Below are 21,215 nucleotides of genomic sequence, written 5' to 3' on the forward strand. Positions count from 1 at the left end.
GATTCATAACCATAAGTGGGCCGGTGTTGAAAGTGGTGCATTATGTCACTGCCACATATTGACATTATCAATTATGTGTCATTAAACAGCTAACCTAACTGAATGATTTACTTTGTGTTTAACTGCCTTTTTCAATTAAAGGGAGCAAATGCTGGGGAACTGGTTGCAATATCAGAAACCATATATTTTCTCCTGTTAACACCGGCATCATAAATAAGCTTGCAAGCAAGGGGTGTGATGGTGTTTTGCTGCGGGCTGTACTGCCCTAGTTTAAGTGGTTCAAACAAGTGATTAATGATAGGGAGCAGGCCCTTACACTGCTTCCAGATCTTTTCTCCAGTGCACTTCCATTTATGTCACCTAGCTGCACGCATGGGAGGTGTTACTTCAGGGTAGATCATGCTATTTATCTCGCTGACACTGTTTTCCATTTCAAGGACCAATGATGTTTCTTTATATACATATACATATTCTCTGTGCGTGTTTATTTAAGTATCATATGAAATATACTATAAATAATATATACATATATAAGTATTATTTAGCATAATGCCCTAAACCTTAAACTGTTGACTTTGCAGTTGCAGTACAGGTGTTGAGGATATGTAAGGACCATTTGGTACCATGAAAAGCAGGTTTGCCCCCCCCCGCCCAGGTTTCACTGGTGATAACTGGGACCAGACATTATAGTTTCTTGGGATGTTGTTTTATTGTCTTGCAAGTTAATATGGTATTTGGATTTCACAAGGCTGAACTATATACCCAGTATTTCTCAAAAGTGCATTTCCAATAGATGGATATATTAACTGTTACTCTGAAGTTGAGAATTTGAACTACTAACTGACCCACTATATTTACTCTCTGTGTAAAAGTTTGTTATAACAGTGCTAATTACTAAACAGCTGGATTTGTGAAAAAGTGCACAGCAGTAATTTGCACCTTACTGCTGCTTTGCTATGAAAAAAATTGTGAACACACCCAGGATGCATGCACTTGATTTATAAACTTCCCCAGAGCACATTTATCCGTGGATCTTTGACAGTTTGACTTTTTGAGTGTAGCATTTGATTTCTATATTTGTGCTCCCAAGACACTCATTTTTACCCCACTAAGAGCTGTTGAGTGCTGAATGAGACATTTTAAAAAGAGAAGAGTAGCACTTTGTAATAAGACTGATACTTTTAAATTTCGATGTGCTTTTGTTTATTATGTTGTGCTAGTTTTAGGGGGAAACCAAAAAAGATTTCCTCTAATCCATTACTATTGATATAAAATCATGAACGGGAGTAGTCCAATTTCAGCGTTTTGGTGATGGTGTTAAAATCATTGTTTCAATGGCAGATCAGAATGGTTCTGTTGGATTCACATCCTGAATAAATCCTTCTACGTAATTGGAGTCGATAACAGACATAGGCCAGCAGCGTTTTGTGTTGTGTTTTGTTTTGGTCTAGAAGAACAACTCCAAGTCTTGGGAAAGAATTTATTTTTGCCCTGTAGATGGGTCAGAAACATCTGCTTCAGGTAGTTTACAAGTGTTCCTTATTAACCCGTGAGCCCAAAACCCAGATAGGGAGATCTGACTTTGAAAACTACGCAGCCCGTGTTTTTGTAAGTGTATATTCAGATTAATTCCACATACCTCTTATTTAGATTTCTGGCAGCGAGGAACTTTTCAAAGAAGTGGGTGTTTCCAAAAAGGAATGTGAAAAATTAAATTTTCTTTACTTGCACAAGAGTTTTTCTGTACTTTTAAGAAATCCTGCTCTTGGGCAGAAAGGAAAGGTTTCAAAGGAACCTCATCTCCATATGGTTTTACTCGATAATCCTTTATCCAGCATCTTCAGCCGTCATTCCTTTGCTTTCTTGCCTGTGGCTACATTTCTATCTCTGCATCAATTAGCACAGTGATTTATACAACAAGCAAGCAGTTTAGAGGTAATGGTACACAATTAACATCTCATTCCACCATAAAGGGTATGCTAAATACCCCAGTCATTGCTTTCTCTGCCTGGAATTGAAATAAGTGTTTGTCCTAATTCATATGCTATCTGATGTGAAGTGGGCCTGCTTTGTACTGCACTACACCATTAATCTAATTATAGATAGCTGCAAATGAAGTGCTGTCTGAGCTGGGAGAGTGAAGAAAATAGCCTTTTGTCATTTAGCCTGACTCTGTGAAGCAGGATCACACTTTACGGGGCAATACTGCAAAATGAAAATTTCCATAATATTGCTGCCTGTTGCATCTTTTCTAATTGCTACAGCATTGTAAACACAACTGGGCGCTGATATAAATAGAGCTGTAGATATGCTGTCATGTGGGTTGTCGGAGAAAGTCCTTCGAGTGCTGTTGGATTAAATGATGCGTCCTGATTGACGGCTACCTTGAGACTGTGTGGATGGAGTTGTCACAGCATTATGCTAACAGGCTGCCCCAGTGGTTGCAGCTGTACAGACACTTTTACAGCCGCTTGTTCAGTTCACCTTCATCGCCAGGGGCATCCCTCCAAGAGGAGGGCAGCTACATACACACTGATTCTTGATGTTGGATGTTCGGGGCATTGATTCCTGGAGATTTTGGTCGATTTGGCTTTGCTGGGCCCAATGCTGAAATAGAGATGCTTGCATGTTACAGGACATCAAACCCTTGCTATGTTCCTCTCGTGTTAATTGTATATCCCACAGAGAACTTAGGAAAGGGAGGAAAAAAAAGTTGAATTAAGATTCTAATTCTACCTCAGTGTTTTAATTTCTATTTAGTGGGGTTTTTTAAAAGTACTTTTCCGAACTACTGATGTCTTTAAAGATGTGTCATCTTTTGCAGCTAGTCATTTCTGTCACTTCAAGAACATTGACTGCTCTCCAGCTCAGAGTTAGGAAAGCAGACTTTTAGGGGCATATTTGAGTGTTTGCTCTCACTGCCACACTGTGGAAATGCAGGCACAGGTGAATGTTGGAAACCCTTGGGGCTGAAAGGTGGAAAACCTTGAAGAAGAGAGCCTTGTATGTGAAGAAGTGCAGTGCTGGCCACCTTAGTGAGGGTCCATATGTAGCATGTGGCCAGTGATTCAGGATGCTGAGGGAATCGATGTAAAATAATTCCTAGTAAAGTTTATCTTTGACCCTTGGCCAAGATGACCCACAGTTGCCATGCAAAAACACGAACAGTTCATCAGCTGTACATATCCTCATTGTTTTGGAAGAACGACATAGAAACGGAAACCAGAGGTGAACTACTTTAAGAGGAAATCACAAGTGAAAAAATAGGTAAAGCAAACTGGAAGCACTCCTCTTGCAAAGAACCCATAGACCTCTGGGTCATGCAAGTGCGGGCACATGGGATGTGTCAAATTGCTGGTGGATCTAGAGGCCCTAGAGACGCAAGGAGACACAGAGACGGGCAGCAAGGTGTTTTGTGTGACCACCTGAGTGGAGTTGCGTCCAGAGTGAGAGCTGCCCGGAGCGAGGGCTGCCCTGCCCCTCAGTGGCACATGAGCTGTATGTATGCATGGCACCGGTGGGCATGCCTGTTCTCAGGGTGTTTTTTGTTAACGGATCTGATCAAAAACATAGATCCTTCCCAAACCCTGACCGCTCCCTCCTCCCCCAACTTCAGCAGCTCTCTGCCCCACACCTTTCCCCCTTTTGTCAGGTTCCATGTTAAGAGCTGCACATCAACTTTTAAAACAATTCCATTGTGTTCCTTTTAATTGTCCATCTCTGGTGGTTTTCTTCCTGGTCCTCTTACATCTGGTATGATTGCCTTCTCTTCCTTCTTTCTGTTGAACTTTTTGGGAGAAATTTTCTTGTTAGACATGGTTTTACATTGCAGAAGCCAAGCAATTCATTTGCTTAGAGACCTAAACTGGGGTCATTAGATGGCACCTCCTTCCCTCCCATTATTGTCCAGCTTGGAGTCCTGGAGAGCACCTGTCCTCAGTGCTTACACCGTGAAGTGTGTTTTCCAAGAACTTGATCATTCATTCAGCTGCAATTTTTGAGCACCTCCCTAAGCCCACAGTGAGGCTCCATCCATTAATGGACCCACAGCGAGTCTAGTTCAGGACCCAGGACTGAGCGGCTTCTAATCCCTCATGGCCTTGCAGGGTGAGAACCTTCTGGTCTCTTTGAGGATTTACTTCCCTGTCCTGTCAACTAACCTGTAAAATTTTGGACTCCCACCGCCAAAACATCAAGTTTGTGGTTTCTGTGCTTGCAAACAGTAACAACAACAACAACTTAAAGTCAAAACCCTCCAGGGAAGTTCTGCAGAACCCACTAGGAATTTTTAAATGCCTGGCATAAAAACCAACTCTGTGCCCTCAGAAGGCATTTTCATGGATTCTCTCAGCTGGTTGGCTGCTCTGCTCGTGCCCCCTCAAAATTCAGAGAAACCAATAAATAGCAGTTCTGATCATAAGCTTTGAAAGCCCTAGTGTACATTCTTAAATGACTTCTTTTCTGGGAGCATCTAGAAGCTTTTATGGTTCTCCCCTGGCAGCTCGTTCTGCAGGGCCCATGTGCTACACTCGCTCGGATGCCACCCGGGCAGGCTGTATGCCACGCTTTGCCAAGCCTGGAGCCAAGACGCAGTTTTAAGAGGCGTGTTTGTGTGGGCGCGCTCAAGGGGTCAGGACAACATCAAAGGTAATCTTAAAAAGAGAACCTTCTTGCTGCCTCCTCTTTTTATATTCAGAAAGGTCTTTTCTTAGCCAACTATTTGCACCGAGGCCTTTCCCGAGGCATTTACCCCGTTGTTATTTTTTCACTTGTGATTACAATAAGTCGCTTATCCCCCAAACAGATTTAAGAACAATAAACAAATACAAAAGGAAAAGGAACATCTCATCAATAACAAAGACTGCATCTAAAGGCGTTGAGTTTTGTGACTCTTTTACATCTCTTTCCAAGCAAAGCAGGAGTCCTACAGAGAAAGGAATTCAAGAGATATGAAAATTATAAAAATAGTAAAAGGATCCAGTTTTAGTCAGGATCTTGTAATTTCTGGGGAGAAATGGAGCTGGGTACAATCTTAGCTCTTTATTTATAATAAGACTTGTTTGTGATTTAGCTAAAATTAGTTTTTAAGCCTATCCACTGTGGTGAAATGTGATAAATCATATTATCCTCAGTGTAGAAAGATAGTTTCCCTGAATTCAGACTTCACATTTTGAGGTCAAATGTATGAAAAACAGAGGGAAAAATCTCCATCTGGGTGCTGGCCAGTCACATGGAGCAGCCGAGGGTGCTGGTGGCTGGAGAAGTGACTTTCCCCGTGACTCTCCTCCTGGTGATACTGGATTTCCTTTTCTAAAGCAGATGGAGCACAGATATGAAAACCATGCAATTTGGTACAATTATATTCTCCCTTCTTTTGCTGTCCACCCCCCCATAGTTTAATGAAGGACTTTGAGGTACAATTCAACACCGATAAATAGTCCCTCTGCCCAGAATGTTTATTAGACTGACAGCAGAATGCACTCTCCTTGCTTTTCCATTGCCACTTATGACTCAGATGAATTTTAATAGGAGCAAAAAGCTTTTATTTGCACTGTAATTTCACTTAAGGATCATATCCTTCAGAAACTGGCAGACACTTGTATGTCTTGATTGCAAAACACACACTCAGGAGTAAAGAAACATGCAAAAGATGTTATTATTCAACCTGTCATGGTGGCAAATCTGCTTGGAACCTAGGCCATCAGATCTCCTCCTGGGGCTCTCCCCTACCCCTTTAGAATAGGCCCTGCAAAGAGCAGGCTTAGAGATTTCTGCCATCCCTGTCCAGAATGAAAGGGTTAGTTCTATTTTGTTTTTGCATCCCTGCCATCACGATGCCCACAGGAGGCTTTGAGTTACAGCAGCTTTTTTCGAACAAAATGGAACTGCCTCCATGCTGCATCTGTCTTACCCCAGGGAGATGTGATCTGGTAGGAATCCAGAAATCTTCAGGTGGTGGTTTCGCCTTCACTGAGTAACACCTCCTCCAACCATTTTAGTTAGGTGTTTTTTGTTTTGTTTTGTTTTGTTTTTTGTTTTGTTTTTGATAGACCAAACTGTGGCTCCTATATTTGTCCACAGCGATAGAGGGTTTTTTTTCCTGCTGGACAGAAATTCTCTTTTATTGGAAATGTTTTGTTTGAACTCCCGTTAATGCGCCCCTAATTGAGAGCCACCTACAGAAGTTTCCATTGAAATACTTGCTTGTGCATGATGTTTCTTTCAGTGGTTTTAAAATCTGGATATTATTGTTTTTCCTCACAGAAGATAACTCATTCTATTTCATCTTTACCCTACTTGTCCTTGGGAAAACTACGTCACGTTGTGTCTAAAAAGAAAGCTAATTTTCTCAGGAGTGAATATAACATATTATGTCTCTAGAAAAATTTGAATTTTAAATATTATTTTGCCCAAAAGGAACACTGAAAGCCTTTGTCTTAACTTCCAGGTGGCACAGCCTCCGCGGAGGGGAGTGGGAGGCATGAGACAGCGATCTGCTGCCATCTGCTGGCAGGTGTTCGCAGGCTCACCCCTCTTGCTCAGGCTGACACAGTTCAATCTCGGAAGTCATGTTAATTGGGATAAGTTTGTAAGCGGTGAAGAGAAGACAAGGGAAATTCCTACTGTTTATCAAGTTTTGAGCTGCTTCTCAGAGTGATACAGGGTGACCACCGTTTGTCATTAATTAGTTACTGGGGTCGTTCTTTTTTTTTTTTTTTTTCTGGGGTCGTTCTTATTTCAAGAAGTTTCTTAAATAACTAGCTCACAACATGTGCCAGAAACAGATGAATATGTTCTGTTTCTAACTACAATTATCAAAATCCATTTGACTTCAAAGATGTTATCATTTAAATTTCAAAGCTAAAAACGTATGCCAAATGAGTGCTACAGCTGAGGAAAAGTTCTTCATTTAAACTCATTGATGGTTTTCTCTCCCCCTCCTTGTCCCCCCTTAAGTACCAGGTGCATATCTTAACCAAACTAGCTGCAGAACTGAACAGATATATGCTGGAAAAAATGGCTGAGGACACAAGCAGTATTCTGCGCTCCCCGATGCCTGGCGTGGTGGTGGCCATCTCTGTCAAGCCTGGAGACATGGTAAGGACCGTTCCTGTCTGTGGGGCAGGTGGGCTGAAGCGTGTGGTCCTGCTCCGTGCCCCTCTTGCTTGACTCATGCTGCCCCCATAGAACAGCAAAATAGCTTTCTTGCCTTCTCTGTCCAACTGTTGCACATTTGAATTGGGTTAGTAGCAGTATCTCCTGAATACCTTCCCTCCCAAAGACCTGGGACTAGAATAGAAAGAAGGCCAGATTCATTCTGTTCTTTGGCAAATTTAGTATTTTGGAAGTATTTTATTTAATTTTTAGGTACTTTCTAGCTTTCTGTGCTTTAAGCATCCTTGAAGAACTGATACCAAGAAATAGCCCTTTGGTGAGGAACTTTCTGTATGATTTCTGAAGTAAATGGGAAGGAAACTAAGGAAAGTTAATCCCATAAACTGTGTAGTACCAGAGCACTTCCGTAACTTGATACATGTAATTTGGGATCACAGTTTGAAGCTTTTCATCTTGACCTTGTGACATTAAGGCACAAATCAAAGCTATATTAATATTTCCTCACATGTTCAGTCTCATGATAAATAGGCTATAGACAAATTGATGGGATCCGTGCGTTTCCATAGAGCATGGATAGAAATCTCCACTGATTTGCAGCAAAAATAAGAAAACAAAAATGCAACCAGATTTCTAGGGGAAACTTAAAACTAGCAGTTTTACTTATGTGCTGGAAAGTAATGGCCAAACATGATCATTCCATTTTCTATGTCTGGTAAGTCACAAGAGTTTACACATTTTGCTGTAAAGAGTGCATTAAAACTGTCTCTATATTTCTGCATTAACATAAGTAAAATAATGTTGAGGAAAACTCATGAAGTTGGCATTGGCTTCTAGAAAAATATTTACAATAAATGCATATTAAGGAAAAACAATCAGCTTCAGTTGTTTAAGTGATTAGCCCTGAAATGCTAAGTGAAGTTGGAAAACTGACTTAGCAGTTGCTTTTACCTGATGATATGGAAATGGACCTCTACCTGCTTTTTCAGAAAAGCATAGAAGAGGCTCAGCTAGGAATTGTTACCTTTACTTTAATGGCATTGATATTCCTGGAAGAAAGTACTTGTTAAGACTGTCTTAAGAATTTGGGAGAGGGCAACCTGGGTGGCTCAGTGGGTTAGTGCCACCTTCAGCCCAGGGCCTGATCCTGGACACCCGGGATCAAGTCCCATGTCAGGCTCCCTGCATGGTGCCTGCTTCTCCCTCTGCCTGTGTCTCTGCCTCTCTCTCTGTGTCTCTCATGAATAAATAAATAAATAAATAAATAAATAAATCTAAAAAAAAAAAAAAAGAATTTGGGAGAAATGATACATAGAAATTACATATATGCATTTGCATTCTAAAGGGTTAGGGTCGTAAGATGATAGCCGGTTGGCCTTGACATTAAGAATACCTACAGCGAGATGTCAAATCACTGTGTTATATGCCTGAAACTAATGTAATCTTATGTGTTAACTCTACTCAAATAAAAAATCTTGTAAAAATGCCTGCATATGGGGCACCTGGGTGGCTTGGTTGAGTGGTGGACTCTTGGTTTTGGCTCCGGTCATGGTCTTCAAGTGATGAGATGGAGCCCAGCTTCCAGGTCCTCGCTCAGCAGGGAGTCTGCCAGAGGCTCCTCTCCCTCTCCCTATACCCCTCCTCCTGTGTGTGTGTGCATGCATGCACATTCCCTAAAATAGATAAATCTTTTAAGGAAATGCCTACCCTCATACAGTGCCATTATCAGAGCAGTCAGTGGAATCTTTTAGCAACTAGAAATGTAGGTTTGTAAGCAACATGGTGATTATTTTTGTTTGTTTGTTTTCATTTTTCTTAGCCTTCTGTAGAAGCTACATAGGCTGCCATTCTGAGCTTGACAGTCCCGACTGTGTAGTTTTCATTATAAAATCATATTTGCACTTAAAAAAAAATAAGCGTGTAACTGAAATCCTTACTTTTCCAACACCTAAGTTGAAACCTGAAGGGTGGGCAGGAAGGGGCACTAGCTTCCCTCTGGCACCAGCCTCCCTGGTACCTCTCTTGGGGCAGAGAACTGGGAGGGAGCATGCAGCCTCCTTGTTTCCAGCAACTGCTTTCTTCTAGTCTAGCTTCTCCAGACACCGGGAGGGTTTAGTCTTCCTACTTTCCATTTCCTGGCTAATAATTTTATGTGGGAAAGCAAGGCATTTAGTAAGTTAGGACAATGTGGTATTAGTTGTTAGTTCTTTGGGATAGCTCAAATATTGAAAACCACCACCCATAATTAAATGTGGGTATTCGAGAAGGGTTTAATTTGAGAACTAACTGTTCAAAATATGTTTTTGTGTAGTAATGGGACCTCTATTTTATGTAGTCCTTTGAAGTCAGATATGGGTGAATTGGCTCCTAAAATCTGTGTCGCTCACCTTAACTTAGATGCAAGTGCTCTCCGCTGCCGGCCTCAGCTGGTCGGGGAACTTGTGCTTTCTTCTTTCCACTTCCCACACCTCTTGGCCCCTGCACAACTTCCTTTCTTATTCTGTGCCATTGTGTTTTGGTAAAACAATGTTTTCTCTTGAGTTACTATTTGTGAAAAGTCTCCCCAAACCGCTAATACCTTCACCACATGCGGGGGACGGGGAGCAGGGGTTCATCGCAGACTCTTTACAGCAACTTGTACAGTGAAATCTGCTTTGTGTAATTAAAACACAAAAAACGTTCCTTTGCCCAAAGGCACAGCACTGACTTGAGGCCATTATGAGAAAATAATACTTGTAACTTTTAAGTTTTGTGGTTTTAAATTATTTTAGCACTGTGGGGCATGTTGTGTTGTTCTAGTACTAGCAATAGCTGAGCCAAAGTTCTGCTTTTATCAGTAGAAAGATAATGGAATCAATCATCTCTGTGTGTATTCAAGGAAAAATAGGACCTAAGAAATAAGTAGGGGGCTACAACTATTCTTATTCTTTGAATTTTTTTAATAGATTAAATTCCAGGTATCTGTAATTTTTATATTTAGGTTAAGTAAAACTTGAAAGATCTTAGAATGGTGGGCCTGGCAGTAATGTGTTTCACAAAAGCACCACATAAATAATAAATAATAAATCTGCTTTGTGAAGTAAACAATCTTAGCAGAGTTAAAAAACAAACAAAAAAACACCTTAGGATGAAATGATATGGGGTGGTTGTTCAGAAGTAATACATGCACTCAGCTGCCTGTGGGAAGGTCTTTCCCCTCTCTGAGCACAGAAGCTGTGTGGGTTTTTTTTCTTTATTTCTTTTGGATTCACACAGCAAAAGTTTCTAAAATCTTTCAATGTCTTTTACATAGTGTTTGACATTAAATGTGGCAGTAAAACCATCTTTTTAAACAATTGTATGATAGCCTTTTTGAACATGTGTGGGGGGTGTGGATTCTGGTCAATAAAGCCAAATGCATACAAGCAAACAACCCAATAACAAAGTAGGAGTTGATTATGGAAACTCAGGAGTTACACATTTAATTCAGAAAATAGTTGATAGAATGACTTCTTTTTTTAAAGATTTATTTATTTATTCATTCATTCATTTGAGACACAGAGAGAGAGGCAGAAGCAGGCTCCATGCAGGGAGCCTGACGTGGGACTTGATCCCCGGTCTCCAGGATCAGGCCCTGGGCTGAAGGCGGCGCTAAACCACTGAGCCACCCGGGCTGCCCCAATAGAATGACTTTGATACGCCTTTAGTCCGCTAGGTTTTTTTGTTTGTTTTGTTTTATAATCTACCCTCTGAAAATACTTTCACAACTGATTTTTCATTTCAGTTAGAAAAATACCTATTTTTATTTAGCACCATCATAAACTGAGGGCACTTAAACAAAGACAGCATTTCTTGTAACTTGTTTTAATTTTTAAAATGTCTACCTTTATAGTATTCTTGAACAAAAATATTAAAAACACATATTTTCTCAATAATGGCAGAATGTACTTGCCAGCTTTAGGCTGAGAGCTGCTGAAATCAGTTTCCATTTTGACTCTGAAGTGTAAAATAAAGTCATTAGGGGAACAGTTGTTTTGTTAGCCCTTTGATATCAGAAACAAAGCAAAAAAATAAAAATAAGGCAACCCAAGGGGAGATTTTAACTGTTGCAATGAATCGAGATTGCTTCTGAGTTAGGTTCCAGTTCAGCAGACATCTCAGATCTGTATCTGAAATATCCAAACCATCCAAGAAGAAGAAGAAGAAGAAGAAGAAGAAGAAGGAGGAGGAGGAGGAGGGAGAAGGAAGAAGAAGAAAGAAGAAGAAAGAAGAAGAAGAAATATCCAAACCATTTTAATCCGATAACAATTGAGACATGAACCAGAAGCGGGCTGTGTCTCCTTTTACGTATCTTTCTTTCATAATTATCACTTTGTGACTTATTTGTGAGACCAGATCAAAGAATAGATTGGCAATAAGTACCTGTTGCTGCTTTTCTTGCCACATGGCTTGTTCCATATTAGTAAGACAGGCTTGGGAGTATTTTTGTGTGGCCAAGATGGGGAAGATCCATGTGTAATGGAACTTGGCCTTTAGCAGAAGGGAAAGTAAGTGGTTGGGACTTTGGTTCTCCTGCACAGCGTCTTGGGCAAAGAATGATATATTGTAAAGTGCATCAGTGAGAACATAAAATTTGTCATCATTAATGGGAGTACCACCCAGATTTTGCCCTGATTTTTTTCCCTCCTTGCCTGTGCTCCTTCAGGGGATCTAAGGGAAGTCTCCCAAGCAGCTAGATGGCCACTGATAACTAGGCACAAGTGTGCTGTTTCAGAGCATGGTGTTCACATCTTTGCCCCCAAATCATCTATAATTGAGCCTACAGCTAATTTTGGGGAAACTGCAAATAAATTTGGCAGGAGACCGGTGGTTTTCCAGTCTTGAAGAAACAGATTTGAAGGCCCCCTCCTTTGCTCTTAGGTATTCTAGATGAGGAGCATTGGAATGGGCCCTCTTGACATGTTTGTTTGGCAGTGGCTTCTGTACCTCGTGCGGCCCAGTATCCACGTCTGCATCTTTTCCTTGTAGAGGACCTGGCCTGACAGATCGATTTTTCAACTTCAAATTACAAAATATTGCAAACAAAGTTGCAGAGAATGATACAAGTACTCATACGCTCTCTGCTCATTTTTACCAGTTTTGCTTCCCAAGGTACTTAACAATAAAACGTAGCTTATACTGTGAACCTACCCTGGGGCTCCTCCCTAATCAGATTCCTTCTTCAGAGGTGATGGCTACTCTTATTTTGGCCTTTTTGTCCTTTCCAGATAACATTAATTTTTCAATGTTAGGGTTAATTTTTGTTGGAGGTAGCAATTTGAGAATTTTAAAAATCTAATTTAATTATCCAGTATAAGATAAAATATTTTTACAGATCAAGCAATACATTGTTGTAGGTGAGTCTTCTGCAAGTTTGGTATTTTATTTTATTTTTCAAGAAATGATCTACTTGGGATTAGAGGCTATGTTATCTTGGTTTTAACCATTTTCATAGATGGCAGTTTGTAACCTTACCGAGATTCAAAAGATCTTTTTTCACCCTTTTGCTTAAAAAAAAAAACAAAACAAAAACCAAAAACCACATCAAGTCCCTGAGTACTTTAAAAACAACGTCCTTCACAGAGGTGGAGGATCCAGATTGATTTCTTACAGATACTGTAAGTTCTCTAATTAGGGGCTCTGGCTCCAGTTCCCAGCAAATTTAGAGGGCGAGAGGGAGAAATGGTTTCCATTTTAAGGAAACGGGACCTGTTTTGTATTGGCCATGACTCTGTATTTGCTCCCTGCTTGGTTGCCCACTGCATGGAGTCAGGGAGGCTACCAGGGCAGCAGGGGAGCGGGGCCAGGAAGGAGCAGGCAGGGAGAGTGGGGGCCGGGGTGGGGAAGGGGCAGGCGGGGACCCGGAGTGCCTTGAGCCCGCTGCCCGCCCCAGCCAGCAGCCTCAGTGGATGCGTCACTCCTCATTGCACGTGCCCTTCCCAGTGAGTCAGGCAGCTTGCGCACAAACTCATGGCAGGAGGCCTCAGACTGCAGATAAGGGGTTTGGTGGCATTTCTGTCACCTGCCTCCTCTTTCTTTGTAATTTGATGTTGGTTCCTTCCATCACTGCTTAAATACTAGACAGTCTCCCGGGGTCTTCCTCCCTCCCCCTTTACATGACGATGTTGGGACGCGAATGCACATTTCTTCTCGGAAAATATCAGGGGATATTTACCAGCCTATCTTCCGGGCTCAGAAAGAGGAAGTTATTATAATCAGATTCTAGCAGTGCCTTTTAACCAAATCTGAGAGGCCTTTATCTTGTGGCCGTTAACTGCGTCTTTCTTCAGATCTAAGGGCCATAAAATGCATTGCATTCAGGCACCTGTGTTCTAAGTAGAACAGCCTTTAAAAAGTAATTGAAGGATTTTCACTTTTGTAGAGTCGTCGGCAGGGTTGATATTGATCCACACTTTCGGGGGCCCATGCAGCAGAAGGGGAGACTGCAGCGGGCCGGTAAGCCCTCCGAGCCTTCTGTCTAATTTGGCAGAAAAACACAGAATGTAGGACAACAAAAGAAGGCTCCTTTTCCGTAAAAATTCTTGCCTCCCGCCCACCCCTCTTCCCCAAAAAAGGGACTTAATTTTTCAGCTGCACACAGTGATTTGGTGCTCACTCTTGCATTGAAACAGTTGCTGTCTGAACAGGCAGGAAACAGTTTTCTTTTAATTGCTGAAATCATTCGGAAGTGCTTCATGCCCTGCTTCTATACAGCAGATGCTGTGCATTAATTGGCCTGCGTAGAAGTGACCCAGGGTTCCTTGCAGCGGGGCCCAATTTTAGGCAGAGGGTTTAAATAGCTTATTTATTATTTTGTATAATCTGGCGTACATTATGTACGTCCGCACGTGTCGTATTTCATGGTCTGCAATTTCTAATGTCATATGGGTTTCAAAACCTGTGTTTCTCTGGTAATGTAATAGCAGCAGGTAAGCTCAAAATACCATCCATCAGGAGCTAATTTTTTATCCAGATACCACAATGACTGATGAACCTGTCTTTTGTGTGAACGTTTAGCACAGTAGAAAGCCATATGCCACTGGCACCGTTTCCTGTACATTCTTTACAGTTGCTGGAGAGTAGGCTTCGGGCGGGGGTGGGGGGAGCGCTCCCTGACATTATGTCCTCCTTCCTCCACTTAAAGGATAACTCCTTTAAAACAGCCCTGGTTTTGGACGACAAAAGAGGGTAGGGGCCATCCTCGAGGAAATCCGACTCCCATACTCATTTTCTTGATCAGAAATAGGACTGCACACTCTTAATAGGGAACCTTGTTTTGTTACTCCCCGTCTGTTCAAAACAGACCTTCGCCCATTAGAAGGGCCTCCCCTGTGTGGGAAGAGCACAGCTGTTACTGTAAACCTCATCCCATCACTGTATCACCCCCATTTTGTGGCTCTGAAGGATGAAATTGAGAAATGGAATACTGTGCAGTCAGCCTTTACATCTCCAATTTTAGGCCTTTGCCATCATTTTCATGCTTTTATTCCAAATCAAATAACATTAGTGGGCTACACCATCTTCTGATAAATGTCTGCTCTCGAGCACAGCTTTCAAGTCTGGACTTTTGGGGGCTTCCTTTTATGTTTGGTGGAGGTCTTTTTTCCCCCCTTTCTCTGCTCATCCTCTCTCCGCACTTTCTTTGAGCTTTCTTCGGCATTTGCAGTCTGAACGATACAAGTTGCCAAACGTGTCCCGGTCTTAGTGTGCTTTCCAAGAGGGACATGTGCAGGAGAAGGTTCTGTGCCTTTTCATCTTTGGGGAAGGAGTGAAGCGAACTGGTAGAAGGATATTGGGGGCTTTAATCAGAAATAAGAAGGGTTTTAAATCATTAGCACAACAAAGCATACTATAAGCTTGAAGATAAAAGTCTCTGGGGGAAAGAGTCCTCTGAAAATAAATGGAACTTGATAGATTTCCATATCATTTATAACTTCCCTTAATTACACTTGGAAGACTTGCCAGTAAAACTGGAAAATTGGCAGCCTAGATCCATTAGAGTCATTTTGCCGACCATGGCAAGCAGCTGGCTTTACTGGATTTTATTTCCCATCACTCACAATTAATCATCAGCTGGAGATGTCTGAAACTCTTCAGCACAGAGCACTGCTGCCTGACATTCAGGCCTCCTAAACATACTAAAATCTGCTGAGTAAATGGGCCGGGTTTTCTGTCCAGCTTACTCATTTTGGAGTGAGGCAGGCCTTTGCTTAATGAGTGCGCCCTGATAATCGGATGCGAATGTGAACCTTGACCCCACGTCAAAGGAGAAGACGCAATAAACCGGATGAAAGATACAGGACTGGGGCCTCCAAACTTTACACCAATTAGACGGGCAGCAGAGAAGTCCATCAGGTTGACTAGGTTTATCGAAAAGACTGGTGAGGCTTGTGACCATTTTGTAAGCTCAACGTCAGAGACCTCTTGTCACAATCAGTGAGTCTTTGTCAGATGATGCACAAAAGTGTTAGAGAAGTGTGCGCACAAACCCTTCAGAGGCCGTGCCCTCACACAGGAGCTGTCCAAGCGTTCCCTGCCCATGCGAGCACCTGGGGAAATGCGGAGGGTGTCCCCGTGCAGGGGAGGCCCTGGGATCTAGGGGGCATGGGTGGGGGAGAGGTGGGCAGGGGGACTCTGGGGGGCAGCAAGCCCCACGTAGCTCCTCCGGCTGCAATTATGGAGGGATGAAATAGTGTGAATTTAGATCAACTCCGCGTGTGCGTAACACAATTCTGCTGACCAAGACGTTCCTCACTATTTTGTGGGGTCCCAAGGAACAACCTCCAAGAGTTTTCTCTTTTAAGGATCAGTGAGTGAAAACAGACTGCAAAACCCATTGCCTAAGTAGGCAGAGAGGGAGAAATAAATTACTTAAGGTTCCATACAGACCTAAGTAGAAATGGAGAACTGCAGACCAAGGGAGGTGACAGGAGGGGACAGCAGGCCCGGGTTGCAAGGATTGGATGTGGATTCAGGGCAGTGCTGCCCGTTGGGCCCCTGTAAATCCAGAGGCACTTTCTTTGAAGTCCTTTTAATTAAATTGCCAGAATCACACAACAAAAAAAGTACTGTAACTTTGGGACTTTCCCACCTCTCTTGATTATCTCTGTCTAAATGAGAGGTTTTGTTTTTCTGAGTAGTGGATTGGGGACCTGCCACTTGAGTCACCTGGAGGTCACCTCTTTGCAAATCATGCAGGGTACAGCACCCAGAGCCAGCCAGGAAGGATGGTCAGAGGGCAGCAGGCCCTGATCTAAGCACCACCGTGGCCCAGGCCCCACTGCCCTTCAGCGTGGGCCCTTTGGCATCCTCGTCAGATTGGTCTGTGCCCCCTTGGTATGACCACTGGAAATCCCCTGGGTTCCTATGTGCATTAACCATGAATTCACTTAGTTGAAGATCCCATAAAGGACCAGTGGGGTGCGCTCTGTGTGGCCTGGAGATTCTGGGGGGTGGGCCAAGCAGCTGAGAGGGATCACACCTGCTGCAGAGGGGGCTAGATTGTGCCCTCCACCCCAGAAGCCCGCTGAGCCAAGGATGGGGAGACGGGAGCCTCTGAGCAAGCCCTGGGCTCTTTGATGACAGCAGAGGAAGCCCAACTGGGTGGAGGCTGGGGGGCAAGCTCACCTGGGTCCCCGCTGTGGGCACTCATCCACCCCATGAAGGAAAGAGCTACCAGAACCCAGAGGTGAAGAGCGGATTACTAATTTGGGGGGAGAATTTCCGTTCTGTTTTGTTGAGTTTCAGATCCATTTCCAGAAATCCACTGGGACCTGACTGGGACATTGCATCCTGGAGGTCAGCCCAGGCTCCCCAGCCTCCGTGAGATGGTGCTATGGGTCTACCGGAGTTTTATGGGTGGAGCTAAGTGGCAGGTGCTACCCTTGGGGACTTGGCCTTCTCTTGTCTCACGGGGTCCCTGCCTGCCTCTGAAGAGTAAAAAAAAAGCCCTGAAATGAGGACTGGAGGGGGTAGCTGTGCTGCCACCCTGCCTGCCGTCCCTCTACCTTGTGAAGAGCAGCCCTCGAGTGTGGATTCTTCACTCTCTATGGAATGCAGATGCCAGGGGAAAATGAATCAAAACAGGCAGTGAGCACAGCGCTTCAAAGCCCAGCTCCCCAGCACAGCGTCTCTCTCCTGTGCCAGCATCGAGCCTTTGGCATCCCCTCTCTTCCTAGATTTCTGTGCCAGGAAAAGGCAGCCCACCACCTGATCAGCAGAGGAAAGGAAGGCACAGGGCGCAAGCAGTCCCAACTGCCAGCAAGACAGCTTGTGCCGCGCAGGGGGCCGGAGGGGGAGCTCGGGGATCATCTGGGGATTTCAGGAAAGAATATTCTCTGGGCGCTCCTGTGACCCTGAGCCAGCACAGCCGCAGTGGTGTGTGTCCAGGAGCTCCACACCGGGATGCCCACCAGCACCCCGAAACAGCCAGCCAGTTGCCCTGGGAAACTCAGCTTTACCATTTCAAGAACTGGGAGGCCCTTCTCACAACGATAGGAGAAAAATTCGGCTCAGGTCCATGGTGCTTACCCACCTGGGGCAGCAGAAAGAGGATTCGTAGAGTGGCTTTTGGTCACAACTGCCTCCTGGGTTGAAGTCCTAGGCTTAGCCAGGGAGCTCATTCTCAGCCTCCCCTGGCTTGCCTCCCGCCCCCACCCCCCTCCAAGGAAAGGCAGGTAGAGCTTGAGCCCACGCTTGTGGGGCTGCGGGTCTCTATGCAAGCACTGGGCGCAGCTGGAGAAAGCATTCCCTGTGCTGGAAGACACCTTCCAGGAGCCACCCCATTGTTCCTGGGCATGTCTTGCTGAGGTTAAGACAGTGGTCCCCCGGCTGGCCGTGGTTCCCAGCTCCCCAGGACTATGGACAGAAATACTCCATGTTTCGGTGACAGCTTTGCTGAGATAAAATTCACATCCAGTATGGCTCAGCCCCTCACAGTGTACACTTAGTGGTTCTCTTCGATTCCTGGAGTCACTCGTGCGACCATCACCACAGGTAATCTAGAACACCCCCCCCTCTCCCACAAGAAACCCTGTGTCCATCAGCAATGGCTCCCCTCTTCTTCCCAGCCCCTAGAAACCACAAATCTTCCAGTCTGTAGAGATGTGCCAAGTCTGGACGTTTCACATAGGAGAATGTCCCATTTTTGCCACGTCTTGGTGGTGCCTGATGAAGATCGAGGGAATGGTCCTTCTCTGCTATCCCCCAAAGATTCACTTGGAACATAAAATATTAGAGGTCATTGCTGCTGCTTGGGTAACATTTCTGAGCATGTGACAAAGAATCTCTTGATGGCTTCACTCCTGAGTGTTGCTGCAAAACTAGAATGGTTTTAAAACTTGTCTTTTTTCCTATTCGTTTTTCCAGGTAGCAGAAGGTCAGGAAATTTGTGTGATTGAAGCCATGAAAATGCAGAACAGTATGACAGCTGGGAAAACTGGCAAGGTATGTCCCCAAGTTCCCACCAGCCCTCGCCTGCTCTGTGACAGGAAGCAGACCTTGTACCTTTGGCTTTTGGATGGTCAGGCCTGGAAGGGACCGTGGGGGTGACCACTGCCAACTCCTGCCCCTGCAGTCCAGGACATTAAGATGGGGAGGTCTGTCTGAGGTGCAGGTAGTCAAAGAACAATTCTTTTTCACCTTAATGTCTTTCAAATTAAGGGGTCCTTAATTTTTAATGTTTACATCTGTCTTGGAGGCAGTTAGTGATCTGAGACTTACATGACACAGCAGGACATGGTTTTAGAGATTGCAAGAATTAATGTTAACTCTTCAAGATAATTTCTCCACAAAGAGAACAATTCAATTTCAGATCAAGAGGAGCTGAGAACCCCGTGTACACACGTGGGATGTAATGATTTGGGGAGAAAAAAAGGACTTGTATTTGTCCTGAAACTTGCTAAAACTTCTTACATGTATTTTCTCCTTGAAGAAAATAGAAAAGTCCTTTTAATAATAACTTCATTATCCTTCCTGCTTCTAAGAAGATGCCACACTAGCAGAATGAGCCTTTTCCGAAGGACAGCTTGGTTTGGAGGTGTCTGCATCCTGGAGTGAGGTGGGGCAGGGTGGGACAAGGAGAGGAGCCGTGGCCATGGTCTGCCCTTTGGCTGTAGCCGAGACCGAGCCAGGGGTACGGGGGGGTCCCTGGCAGAGAAGTACTGTCCGCTCACAGTGTCATCTGTGTCAGAGGGATGCAGCCTTTGTCATCTCAAAAGGAAGTGAGGCTGCTGGCCCAGCCCACAGGTCTGGCAGCGAGGACAGAGGCCGGGTTTGTGGTGGGTGGGCCTGGAGCTGCCTGGTCAGGCTGGAAGAGGCTGCCGTCAGCTGGGCCCCATCTCTGTGGCGTTTGGGAGATGAGAATGGCACAATTTGGGAATCCAGTTTTGGGGAATCCTGCCCTCTACATCTGATGACTTTTCTAAAAGTGAACCAAAAATGGTATCTGTTCTTTTGGAAATTGTTGTTTTTGCTCCTGGGATTACTTAACATTTATGTGACATTAGTGTCACAAAATGTCCACGTGTGATAAGAACCTGGCCTCACTTGGGTGGGGGGGCAGATTAAATAAATAAATATATATTTGTGTGTGTGTGTGTGTGTGTGTGTGTGTGTATGCGTGTATGCATGTCAGATGCCTGCCAGGGGCCGCCCATGTTGCTGGCCTGGGGTCCTGACTCACAACAAACATGGCTTTAGCTCCCTAGTCTATCACTGTGTTGTGTGGCCTCATGGTGGGTCTTGTGTGGAGGCTCAGCTGATCCCTGGCCCTCGGCAGCCCCCAGTGGCTTTCAGGGTGGTGATGGGCTCTGGGTCAACTTGTACTTTGGCCTAAGCCCTATCATCTGGAGCCCTTCCTGGCCATCCCATTTCCTTCTGCCCCCAGCGGCGCCCTGGGAGTGGCTAGAGCCCCGGCCCAGAGGAGCAGACCCTGGAGAGCCTGGGGACTAGCAGTTCTTACCTGGAGAGCCATTTTTCCTCCCAGAGAAAATGTTCACAATGGAAACCGGTCCTCCGTGTCGTCCTCACAGCATGAAAGATACATCCTCTGCAAACATCGGAGGCTTCAGATCAGAAAGAGCAGCCAGTGCCAGTAGCACCTACCAGGCCTTTGAAGTAGTCACTGCATAGCTTCGCATGGTTCTGAAGGCTCCTGGGCTGGAATTCAAGGGAGAAAGGCCCTCCTAGGCCTCGGCTTCCTAGCGGAGCAGCAGGGACGCAGGCCAGGGCACCCGACCCGTGCGGTCCAGGACATTCTTCCTGTTTGCCAGGTCTCAGGTGGCCAGGAAGTCCTCGCCCACCGTTTGTTTTTATGCCTGAGCAAGAACCTCCCAAGAAGTCCAAAGGCTGCTTCTCTCCACTCCAGTACCTCCCCACTCATTTTAAAGCTGAACACAAATTCAGGAAAGCAAAACATGTCTACAACCGAGATAAATGAGTAGAACGGAAGGGCAGTGTGGCACGGCCATGGGGCTCAGCATCTGTTCCACGTTAGGCCACGAGCACCGTCCATGCAGCCGCACATCTTCGGAGCGTTTCGTTTCCCTTCAGAAGGAAGTTTATGATCTCAGGCTACAGAGTTTCTCCTGTTAATTAGTGGTCCCTGTTTTGTTTGAATCTTGTAGAACTATGTGGGTTTTTTTGTTTTTTTTTTTTAAACACTAAACCAAGTATGCATTAACTCGCAGAAACTATTTATGCCACCTGTAGCTGCAGAAGGGCTTGGGAGGGCTGGCTGTGGAGGGTTCACCTGGCACAAGTGGTTCTGGCTTCTAGGATGCCGTGCAGACCCTGGGGGTACCCAGGGCAGGGCCAGCGGGCAGACGTCAGCACAAACTCTGTTGGACTAGCCACTTCTGGGACAGCCAAGGAGAGGCCAGGAGGCGGGAGACGGGAGGCGGCAAGTCACAGCCCTCCACGAGGACATAGCTGTGCGTGAAGTCCCCTCTGCCGAGTGGGAGCCGACTGTGCTACCTGTGTGCAGGGCCTGCCAGGCTGTCTCTTCATTTCCAGAAGTGGATGATGAGCTGGCTCCCTCATGGTCTAGTTAATAATTCTTACTACCCCCCCCCCCCTTTTTTTAA

General features: G+C 44.7%; 1 protein-coding gene and 1 long non-coding RNA gene across 5 annotated transcripts in view; one reads left to right on the forward strand and one right to left on the reverse strand.

Moving 5' to 3' along the window:
- PCCA (propionyl-CoA carboxylase subunit alpha) overlaps positions 1-21,215 on the forward strand; it is a 462,094-nt gene that overhangs the window by 440,528 nt on the left and 351 nt on the right. For 3 of the 4 annotated variants that reach the window (XM_049099422.1, XM_025440953.2, XM_025440957.3), the window contains 2 exons: positions 6,958-7,098; positions 18,499-18,576. In XM_049099422.1, coding sequence (XP_048955379.1) covers positions 6,958-7,098; positions 18,499-18,576 — 219 coding nt within the window. The remainder of the gene's footprint in view (positions 1-6,957; positions 7,099-18,498; positions 18,577-21,215) is intronic. The other variant, XM_049099423.1, reaches the window with a different exon arrangement.
- LOC112655774 (uncharacterized) lies at positions 1,180-21,195 on the reverse strand. Its single transcript, XR_004808365.2, has 2 exons — positions 20,093-21,195; positions 1,180-3,787 (listed from the first exon to the last, which is right to left on the reverse strand). It is a non-coding gene; the product is annotated as an uncharacterized LOC112655774 (long non-coding RNA).

The sequence above is a fragment of the Canis lupus genome, chromosome 22 (genome assembly GCF_003254725.2).
Source record: "Canis lupus dingo isolate Sandy chromosome 22, ASM325472v2, whole genome shotgun sequence".
Taxonomy (NCBI): Eukaryota; Metazoa; Chordata; class Mammalia; order Carnivora; family Canidae; genus Canis; species Canis lupus.